This window comes from Brachionichthys hirsutus, chromosome 9 (assembly GCF_040956055.1).
Source record: "Brachionichthys hirsutus isolate HB-005 chromosome 9, CSIRO-AGI_Bhir_v1, whole genome shotgun sequence".
Classification (NCBI taxonomy): domain Eukaryota; kingdom Metazoa; phylum Chordata; class Actinopteri; order Lophiiformes; family Brachionichthyidae; genus Brachionichthys; species Brachionichthys hirsutus.
In genome coordinates this window covers 14657562-14669147 of record NC_090905.1, presented here as the reverse complement: position 1 = coordinate 14669147, position 11586 = coordinate 14657562, and the positions used below count along the sequence as shown (strand labels likewise).

The 11586-nt window shown below is 50.6% G+C and overlaps 1 protein-coding gene across 1 annotated transcript in view; it reads right to left on the bottom strand.

The window, feature by feature from the left end:
* Positions 1-10089: 10089 nt before the first annotated feature.
* prrx1b (paired related homeobox 1b) overlaps positions 10090-11586 on the bottom strand; it is a 7912-nt gene continuing 6415 nt past the window's right edge. Inside the window, exons 4-5 of the mRNA XM_068743618.1 lie at positions 10645-10864; positions 10090-10222 (exon numbers count right to left, since the gene is read on the bottom strand). Of these exons, the coding sequence (XP_068599719.1) occupies positions 10090-10222; positions 10645-10864 (353 nt within the window). The remainder of the gene's footprint in view (positions 10223-10644; positions 10865-11586) is intronic.

Genomic DNA, 11586 nt, shown 5'->3' with positions numbered 1-11586 from the left:
AACCCAACATAAACTAACCCAACATAAACTAACCCAACATAAACTAACCCAACATAAACTAACCCAACATAAACTAACCCAACATAAACTAACCCAACATAAACTAACCCAACCAAACTAACCCAACCAAACTAACCCTGCCCAACCTAACACTAATCTAACTAACCCAAACTGATGTTTGGGTTAGTTCTGATGACAAAACTGAAAGCCAATCAGAGGAGGGAGGGGATGCCTCCGAGAGCCAATGAGAAGCCGGTGTGGGTTAGTCCACGCTGATTGCTCAGAACCGAGCAGGGCTTCATCTTTCCTGGAATCAAAGGGAATTCAAACCCTGAACTCCTCTTCCTTTGACAGCTGTTGTGTTTCCATGGAAACCATGGCGGCGCTGCAGAGTGGGACTGAGCTCGCGTGCGCGTCGGCTGGCAGAGCACTGGGACGTTTCCAGTAAGAGCAGCTGGTCGATGCCAGCTCGCCCCACACTTTCCAGTGTGCGGCTCCAAACTTTATTGAATCGTCAACAGAAATACGAACGATATCCTCAGGAGATGAAAAAACCACGGAGAGACAGGCGGAGACAATAAAAGATGTCAAACGTGGGACACAGTTCAACCAATCAGAGCCCGGCTCCGTGCCCTTCAAAGCCAGCATCACTGCTCTACCTGAGGACAGGTATGTGTGTCGCCTCCCGCCAGTCCTGAATGTTCTGACCACACCTAGTACTATAACTACACCTAGTACTATAACTACACCTAGTACTATAACTACACCCAGTACAATAACTACACCCAGTACTATAACTACACCTAGTACTATAACTACACCCAGTACTATAACTACACCCAGTACAATAACTACACCCAGTACTATAACTACACCCAGTACAATAACTACACCCAGTACTATAACTACACCCAGTACTATAACTACACCTAGTACTATAACTACACCCAGTACAATAACTATACCCAGTACTATAACTACACCTAGTACTATAACTACACCTAGTACTATAACTACACCTAGTACTATAACTACACCCAGTACAATAACTACACCCAGTACTATAACTACACCTAGTACTATAACTACACCCAGTACTATAACTACACCCAGTACAATAACTACACCCAGTACTATAACTACACCTAGTACTATAACTACACCCAGTACAATAACTACACCCAGTACTATAACTACACCTAGTACTATAACTACACCTAGTACTATAACTACACCCAGTACAATAACTACACCCGGTACTATAACTACACCTAGTACTATAACTACACCCAGTACTATAACTACACCCAGTACTATAACTACACCTAGTACTATAACTACACCCAGTACAATAACTACACCCAGTACTATAACTACACCCAGTACTATAACTACACCTAGTACTATAACTACACCCAGTACAATAACTATACCCAGTACTATAACTACACCTAGTACTATAACTACACCCAGTACAATAACTACACCCAGTACTATAACTACACCTAGTACTATAACTACACCCAGTACAATAACTACACCTAGTACTATAACTACACCTAGTACTATAACTACACCCAGTACTATAACTACACCTAGTACTATAACTACACCTAGTACTATAACTACACCCAGTACTATAACTACACCCAGTACTATAACTACACCTAGTACTATAACTACACCCAGTACAATAACTACACCCAGTACTATAACTACACCTAGTACTATAACTACACCCAGTACAATAACTATACCCAGTACTATAACTACACCTAGTACTATAACTACACCTAGTACTATAACTACACCTAGTACTATAACTACACCCAGTACAATAACTATACCCAGTACTATAACTACACCTAGTACTATAACTACACCTAGTACTATAACTACACCTGGTGTACAGAACACAAGCTGGACCAGAAGCGTGTAAACACATCATCATCAAGCTGTTCTCCAGCCTCACACACACACACACACACACACACACACACACACACACATCCAGCGGTTTGTGTGTCTGACGATCAACATGTGACATCCGGGTCCAGCCAGCAGCGTTCAGCCCGGTTCTGCTGGCCGCTGTTCAGAGGGAGAACATGTCTGGGTCTCATTCTATGTGTTTACAGCAGATCTAAATTACGGTATCAGGTTCTGGACCGACTGCCAACTGTCATGGCCGACCCCCCCGTGTTGTGTGTGGGAAGCAGCGTAACCCAATCCGGCCCCGAGTCTACGGTTCTGACTCAGACGGGCCTGAAACACAAACAGACCTTCAGAACAGAGTTCTCTTCGGTTCACCCACAGCGGCAGAGGAGACAGAGACTCCGCCCACCAGCACGCAACACGCATGTCAGCTGGTCACGTCGATCATGGATGCGGCGCCAGTCCAGCAGATGGCGATGCTGAGGAGGATGTAGTAGTACACATATTTATAAAACCCTGTGTGTATATCAATATATATACACACAATAATAAATACAATTATATATGGGTGACAGCACCTGGCCCGGATCAGGCCCGGATCAGGCCCAGATCAGGCCCGGATCAGGCCCGGATCAGGCCCGGATCAAGCTGGACCAGCCAACTGTAGCTAACAAGGGTCTAACCAGTCTAACCAATCAGAGAGTGTGAAGATAGGTAATGTGGGGCAGTACCAGGACAGGGCAGAACCCGGGACGGGGCAGAACCCGGGGCGTAGCAGAACATGTCAGGGTCTCCATTACGGCCCTGGGTTGAGGCCAGAATAGCAGATTAGCTGCCCTCATCTGTCCATCCATCAAGGCGGTGTCTCTGCGGTCCAACACGCTAACAGGCAGCCATGTGCTTCCATAAAGGCCACTTGTGAAAGGTGCGTTCTGATTGGGCGAAGTCTTCCTCTCATCAAAATCTCAGGACTGCACAGCGCCTAGCGCCGCTCGGAGGGTCCGTTAGCTACGGGAGGGCGTAGCCCGCAAGTCCCAGGGACAAGCGGAGCCTCTTCTGCCATCTTCAAAGGAATAACAAGATGATCTAACATCAATTAAGAATCTATTAAACACATCAAATCACAGACAAACGACGTGCTGCCATCTTGGACTTTGTGGGTGGAGCCACACATTGTAAAAGAAGAGCTAATTCCTATGAAACATCTGTCTGTGGGTTGCACGGATCCCTTCTTCTACCTTTATGTCGCTGCGATCCCGTCGGTACCGACAGCAGAACGGGAACCTTGGACAAAGCGATGCTCCACATGCGGTTCAGAACTTGTGATCCGTTCTATTACGGTTCCACACGAGACAGGAAAAGTGCAGAGAAGGACTCAGATGTCTGAAGGCTGCGGGGAAACAACTTAATGGTCCAATTACAGCCATAATGTGGAGCAGGATAAACCTCCGCAATAACACAGAGCAGATGTTGTCATGACAACCCTCTGACATCACACCGCAGTAATCCTGGTCAGAAAGTAACTAGAGGAAGCAGTAATCCTGGGTTTAAGGAAGAAAAACATCTCAGGACGTCACGAGGACAGGAACGTTCAGTGAGGCTGTGATGTTCATGTACCTGAACGCGACCCCCGTCTGGGACGTCAGATTATTTGCTGATAACACGGATCACAAACAACTGGGAGCTTCTTTGTTACCATGGAAACGGGAGTCAGACTGACGGCGAATGAGACTCACATTCAGTTGCTACACAGCTTAGCAGTCACTAGCAGAGACGACACCTCTGACACACAGCGCTACGCTAGCATCAGTGCTAGCTCCTGTCCACTACGTGGTCCTACCTGTTCCACCCCTCTGATGCTGTGCATCTGGACCGGCGGTCCTTCGTCCGTCCCACCAAACGACAAGTCTGCGAAGACAGAAAGAAAACAAGTGAGCAGATGAGCAGTTGAGTTGTGGACCTGGACTGTTTCGCTGTGTGGACCTGGACTGTTTCACTGCGTGAACCTGGACTGTTTCACTGCGTGAACCTGGACTGTTTCACTGTGTGGACCTGGACTGTTTCGCTGTGTGGACCTGGACTGTTTCACTGCGTGAACCTGGACTGTTTCACTGTGTGGACCTGGACTGTTTCGCTGTGTGGACCTGGACTGTTTCGCTGTGTGGACCTGGACTGTTTCACTGCGTGAACCTGGACTGTTTCACTGCGTGAACCTGGACTGTTTCACTGTGTGGACCTGGACTGTTTCGCTGTGTGGACCTGGACTGTTTCACTGCGTGAACCTGGACTGTTTCACTGTGTGGACCTGGACTGTTTCGCTGTGTGGACCTGGACTGTTTCGCTGTGTGGACCTGGACTGTTTCACTGCGTGAACCTGGACTGTTTCACTGTGTGAACCTGGACTGTTTCACTACGTGAACCTGAACTGTTTCGCTGTGTAGACCTGGACTGTTTCACTGCGTGAACCTGGACTGTTTTGCTGCGTGAACCTGAACTGTTTCGCTGTGTGGACCTGGACTGGGTGTGGGATCGTGGTGCTTTTGTAGCAGGACTTTGAGGCGTTGCTGAGGCCAGATCCTGAACCCGAATCCTGCCCGAATCAGCGCCCGTGACTCTGAGCTCAGGCACGAAGGCGGGGCGCGTTCAGGTGCTTCAGGTGCTTCAGGTGCTTCAGGTGCTTCACCCGATCGCTCCTCGAACCGTTTTCCTGCCCAGCTGAAACCGCTCCAGAGCCAAACTCATCCTCTCTGTGAGGCCGAACGCGTTCCAGATAGCTCCAGTCTGGAGGCCTCCGTACCACCATTTGTGTTCTAGCCCTGTAAAAGCGGGCCCAAACGGTTCTGGGCCGGGAGTGCCAGATCCCCAGGGGGGGCAATCAGCACGGCTTTCTGAGGGTTCTTTAAAATGAGAGACATTAAGTACTATTAAAGAGCGATTCTGGAACATCGAGGTCGAAGGTGTTCTGGATCCAGGCCCGATGACGCACCACCAGAACCACGCAAACAGACCCCACCTGATATGAACCGTTTCCTCTGTCTGAAACAGAACCGGGTCGGGCTCACACTGAAACAGGATGAAAACATGGTCACTCACCTGCCGAAGGTCCGTGGTCCTCTGGCCGGGTCGGCGTCTCGGGTCCAGAGTGTCTGGAACAAGAGACGGGCATCAGTCCACTTCCCACAGAAACCACTAACTAGTTCTTCTGGATCTCTAGATCTGTTCCTCAGATGGAGAACGAGAGCTCGACCGGCCGTCTTCGTCGTGTTTACACTAGTCTCTTCTTCAGGTGTTTTAGACTAGTCTCTTCTTCAGGTGTTTTAGACTAGTCTCTTCTTCTTCAGGTGTTTTAGACTAGTCTCTTCTTCTTCGGGTGTTTTAGACTAGTCTCTTCTTCTTCAGGTGTTTTAGACTAGTCTCTTCTTCTTCAGGTGTTTTAGACTAGTCTCTTCTTCTTCAGGTGTTTTAGACTAGTCTCTTCTTCTTCGGGTGTTTTAGACTAGTCTCTTCTTCGGGTGTTTTAGACTAGTCTCTTCTTCTTCAGGTGTTTAGCAGAATGCCGCTTTGGGGTTTCCTGAGAAGCTCCGCCTTCCACCATCATGGATTGCATCATGGCTGAGCTGAATCTTTGCGTGACTGTTTCGGCAGGTTAAGCTGTCGGGGGCGGGAGGTGACACACAGGTAGTCCAGGTGTTACATGAGCTCAGCCAATCGCTGCCCCTCATCCAGAAACGCCGCCGAAGGCCTCAATACCTCGTGGTGTGACAAAGGTGTGAAACGCACCTTAAAGTTGACGCGCCTCTCGACTGGTCTTACCTTCCTCGGTAAAGATATCCGCTCATCGTCCTGCTGCAACAAGACACACGGATCCCTGGGGCTCCTGTCCCACCAGGTGAGCCTCGGCCCCGTCAGGCCCGGACACGGAGCTGGGCCGACCCGGTCCACGGCGACCACGGTGACCACGGCGACCACGGTGACCACGGCGACCGTGGCAGGAGCCGCCGGGCGGTCGGTCAACGTGGCAGCAGAGAGGAGGCTGAGCTGTTGCTGCTGCGGAGAACACTGAGCCCACAGTGCACCTCCTGCTGCTCAGGGAGGGAGGGGCACAGGTGTGTGTGTGCGTGTGTGTGCACACCCCCAGGTGTGTGTGACAAGTTACAGCAGGTCTTCAGCAGGTAAAACAAGATCAGAATCAGACGTTACACATTCTCCAACAAAGCACACACAGACACACACACACACACACACACACACACAGACAGACTCACACACACAGACACACACACACAGACTCACACACACAGACACACACAGACTCACACACACACAGACACACACAGACTCACACACACACACACACACACACACACACACACAGACACACACAGACAAACACACACACACAGACACACACAGACTCACACACACACACACACACACACACGCACAGACACACACACACACACACACACACACACACACACACACAGACAGACTCACACACAGACACACACACACAAACTCACACACAGACACACACACACAAACACACACACACGCACACAGAAACATTGAACTTGTGGAGGACCTTTATTGTGAAACAGGAAGTGGTTCTGTAACTGGTTCTGGTTCTATAACACCAGTCTGGACTGGGAGAGTCCTGGTTCCAGTGCGGGATTGTCCTTCCTTTGGTCGGAGAACAGACTGATGTCTGCAACTGTGTGACCGTCAGTGTCCAGCAGAGGGAGGTAGAGAGCTGATAATCCCTCTGAGGGCCTCGGGACTCTGGACCAGGTCCAAGTCTGACTTTAGGCTAGAGAACATTCTTGGACCCAAACCTTCTTTATTTAATTATGAAATGAAAATGGACTTTTTTGCCATCATATACTCACCAACAAGACTAGTTTAAAAGACTGGAATAAGAAAAAGACTAGTTTAAAAGACCGGAATAAGAAAAAGACTAGTTTAAAAGACCAGAATAAGAAAAAGATTCGTTTAAAAGACCAGAATAAGAAAAATACTAGTTTAAAAGACTAGAATAAGAAAAATACCAGTTTAAAAGACTAGAATAAGAAAAAGACTAGTTTAAAAGACTAGAATAAGAAAAAGACTAGTTTAAAAGACCGGAATAAGAAAAAGACTAGTTTAAAAGACTAGAATAAGAAAAATACTAGTTTAAAAGACTAGAATAAGAAAAATACCAGTTTAAAAGACTAGAATAAGAAAAAGACTAGTTTAAAAGACTAGAATAAGAAAAAGACTAGTTTAAAAGACCGGAATAAGAAAAAGACTAGTTTAAAAGACTAGAATAAGAAAAATACCAGTTTAAAAGACTAGAATAAGAAAAATACTAGTTTAAAAGACTAGAATAAGAAAAAGACTAGTTTAAAAGACTAGAATAATAAAAATACTAGTTTAAAAGACTAGAATAAGAAAAAGACTAGTTTAAAAGACTAGAATAATAAAAATACTAGTTTAAAAGACCAGAATAAGAAAAGACTAGTTTAAGACACCGCGGTGTCTGTGATGGTCTATGAAGGTATTCGGGGAGCCCGATAGAGTTCTACAAAGGTCCATAAAGGCGGGGCCCGTAGTCCCCTTGTCTCGCTGTCCTATCATGTGTTGTGAGGACAAGCGGCGAGTCCTCGCTGTGAGCCTGGAGACAGACGGAAGTTCATCAGTGTCCTCTCATCAGATCGGGACGTTCTTCTGGTCCTGTACCACCCCCCCCCCCCCCCCCCCACAGCTGGGCCCAAGCGCTCACTAATGAGGTAGGGGAGGGGGAGGGGGCAGGAAGACGGGAAAACGAGGGGATGAAAGAGGAGGAAAGGTAAAGGAGAGGGGCTGAAAGGTCCCGGCTCTGCTGCAGACTCGCCGCCCCTCCCTCGCTCCGACTGTCTCCTCCATAACGAGCTCCAGATGTGGGAGGGGGGGGGGGGGGGCTGTCATGTGCTCCCCGTCCGAGGGGACGCTTCAGCCTGATGGAGTGGCTGGACGGGCCCCGGGGGCCGAGAGGAGGAGGAAGAGGTGAAAAAGGTTTCCACATCTGGAATCACTTCAGGTCAGACCAGGTCCTGGCCCTGAAAGGTGAGACGGGGCGCCTGGCGGGGGGCAGGGGGGGGGCAGGGTCTAATGCTGGACATACCACAGTCAGAACCAGGACCCAGCAGGGCCACCAAAAACCACCTGGACGGACCTGGAGGACCTCTGGAGGTCAGTGTGTGTGTGTGTGTGTGGGGGGGGGGGCTCAGACGGAACCACCGGTTCGGATTCTAATGGGTCGGGTTCATGACGGTCCAGAAATGTTTCTCCATGTTTCCATGGCAACGCAGTGACCGATGGGTTTAGCGACGGTGGGACTGCGCTCCTCTCTCTTTTCACGACGCGATGACGGAGCCGTCCCTGAACGCCCCCCCAGCAGCACATGTTGGTCGTGAGGAGAAAACTCCCACTGCGAGCGGGGAGCAGTAAAAACACTCATAAAAGTGCGGCGAGGGGGCGGAGCCAGGCGGCGGCGACCGGCTGCTTGAAAGCCAGAAGATAAAACTTTTTATGTCAAATTTAATTTAGCAGAAAACACAAACCTGCTCAAAGAAAAAGCGTTTAAAGGCCTCAGAGATGAAAAGTAAATCAGCTTCACCTCCGGAGCAGCCGGAGCCTGATTGGCCCACGGGCGGAGGTTAGGCGGGGCCGAGGAGAAGAAACACCTAAAGGAGGCCCCGGGGCCCCATCTGGAGGAGAGGACTTCCCTGCTCATAAATATCCAGTTTATAAGAAGGAAATGTCAGAAGAAAGAAAAGCAGGAACAGCTTGAGGTTCTGGGAAGGAGGTTCTGAGAGGGAGGTTCTGGGAATGAGGTTCTGGGAAGGAGGTTCTGGGAGGGAGGTTCTGGGAAGGAGGTTCTGGGAAGGAGGTTCTGAGAAGGAGGTTCTGGGAGGGAGGTTCTGGGAAGGAGGTTCTGAGAGGGAGGTTCTGGGAAGGAGGTTCTGGGAAGGAGGTTCTGGGAAGGAGGTTCTGGGAAGGAGGTTCTGGGAAGGAGGTTCTGAGAAGGAGGTTCTGGGAGGGAGGTTCTGGGAAGGAGGTTCTGAGGGGGAGGTTCTGGGAGAGAGGTTCTGGGAGGGAGGTTCTGAGAGAGAGGTTCTGGGAGGGAGGTTCTGAGAAGGAGGTTCTGTGGGGGAGGTTCTGGGAAGGAGGTTCTGAGGGGGAGGTTCTGGGAGAGAGGTTCTGGGAGGGAGGTTCTGAGAGAGAGGTTCTGGGAGAGAGGTTCTGAGAGAGAGGTTCTGGGAGAGAGGTTCTGAGGGGGAGGTTCTGAGAAGGAGGTTCTGTGGGGGAGGTTCTGAGAGAGAGGTTCTGGGAGGGAGGTTCTGAGAAGGAGGTTCTGTGGGGGAGGTTCTGTTCTGGCGCCGTTGACCTCCTGCATGCGGACGCGACACTTCCTCCTTTCAAATGCTTTTATTCTTATACATGTTTATTCCATTACAAATAAAGAGTATCATAAAAACGAGGAGAATCTACTGCGTTATACCGGCCGCTCACGTGACATCATCGGCCACGCCCCCTCGGTGGAGTAACAAACGAGCCTCTCCGTTATACCGGCCGCTCACGTGACATCATCGGCCACGCCCCCTCGGTGGAGTAACAAACGAGCCTCTCCGTTATACCGGCCGCTCACGTGACATCATCGGCCACGCCCCCTCGGTGGAGTAACAAACTAACGCTTACAGGAAGTTGCATAAATGTGAGAAGTTCTCGTCGCTTTGGTGTCGCTTTCAGAGAAAAGAAAGAACTGGTCCCAGGTTTATGGGTCTGATGAGGACAGACGGTCCAGGAGGTCCAGAGGACAGACGGTCCAGAGGACAGACGGTCCAGAGGACAGACGGTCCAGGAGGTCCAGAGGACAGACGGTCCAGAGGACAGACGGTCCTGGAGGTCCAGAGGACAGACGGTCCAGGAGGTCCAGAGGACAGACGGTCCAGAGGACAGTCCTCGATGTGGGACCGGAGGGACACGCGTGTTTAAAGAGTCGCCTTCAGAGTAAAAGTACGCAGGAATGCAGCTACGGCATCGTCCGACTTCACAATAAAAGAGCCCAGGGTCCGGGCCGCTCCGGGGACTCGGGCGGCCCCCCCCCTCGGGAGCGCCCCCCCGCCCGTCCTCCTCTCAGTTGACCGTGGGCACCTGGTTCAGGCTGTACTCCTTGGCTTTCAGCCGCAGGTTGGCGATGCTGTTGGCCATGTTCATCCCCTGGGAGGTGTTGGTGCTGGAGCAGCTGGGGGGGTAGGTCGCCATGGCGCTGACAGACAGGGGGGGGGGGGGGCATGAACAGAAGATCTATTGACTGATTGATTGATTGATTGTAAACAGACATCGGAGGTGAAATCATTTGTTTCTTGTTTGGTGTCTTGAATTATTCATTAATACGCAGTCGCAGTACTACTGTAGTATTGTACGAGTGTCTGCACCAGAGTACGCGCTAAAATACTGCAGTACTACTGTAGTATCGTACCCGTGTCTACACCAGAGTATGCGCTAAAATACTGCAGTACTACTGTAGTATCGTACGAGTGTCTGCACCAGAGTACACGCTACAATACTGCAGTACGACTGTAGTATCGTACGCGTGTCTACACCAGAGTATGCGCTAAAATACTGCAGTACTACTGTAGTATCAGAATACACAATACACATCAGGCGAGTGCAGTGAGTGGTGTCTACCTGTAGGGGGCAGCGTTACCCCAGGACAGGTAGTCGTTTGGGCGTGGCGCCGGGCGTGGCACGATGGGCTGCTCCACCGCCGTCACGTCTCCCGAGTAGGATTTGAGCAGCGAGGCGTTTTTGCTGGCGAGCATGGCCCGTTCGTTCCGGCGGAACTTGGCCCTCCGGTTCTGGAACCACACCTGGACCCGAAAGGAGAGGACAGGAAGTCGGTCAGAGTCTCAGCGAAGATCGTCGGGACGCCTGGGCTCTATGCCCCCCCCCATGAAATAAACGAGGGTGACGGTTCGGTTCTGGAGGTCCAACGCCGTCCCTCTCTGGGAAACCAGATCCACCATTCGGGCTGACGCGGCGCCTCAGGAATGAGCCTCGTCCATCAAAGGAGTTCTGCTCCGCATTAATCACAGATGTGCTGCTTCTCCCCCCAACACGCCTCCACGCTCCCCAGAACCGGGCCAGAACCCTGCACGGGCCAGATCCAATGTGGGCCAGAACCCTGCACGGGCCAGAGTCCTGCACGGGTCAGAACCCTGCACGGGCCAGAGTCCAATGTGGGCCAGAACCCTGCACGGGCCAGAGTCCTGCACGGGTCAGAGTCCTGCACGGTTCAGAGTCCAATGTGGGCCAGAGTCCGTCCCTGCTATCTAAATCTGAATCCCCGTTCCAAGTTGTCTTTTATTTTGAAAGGGCCCCCTTCCTGTTTTCAGCACACCCCCTCTGGCATCGGCTCGTCTTTGTGAGTTTCTGTTAATAAAGTTTAAAGTCTTTCAATCTTTAAAATATCTGAGTAAAAGTCTGCAGCAACAGAAATGAACGTTTCCAGGGCAACGCAGAGCCTTCTGGGAGCTCTCGGCCCTGAGCTTCGTCTGTCAGGAGCCGGAGATTATTTTGGTTACACAACAAGTTGCGTAACAGCAACACAGCGAAGCCGGGAATCCGACC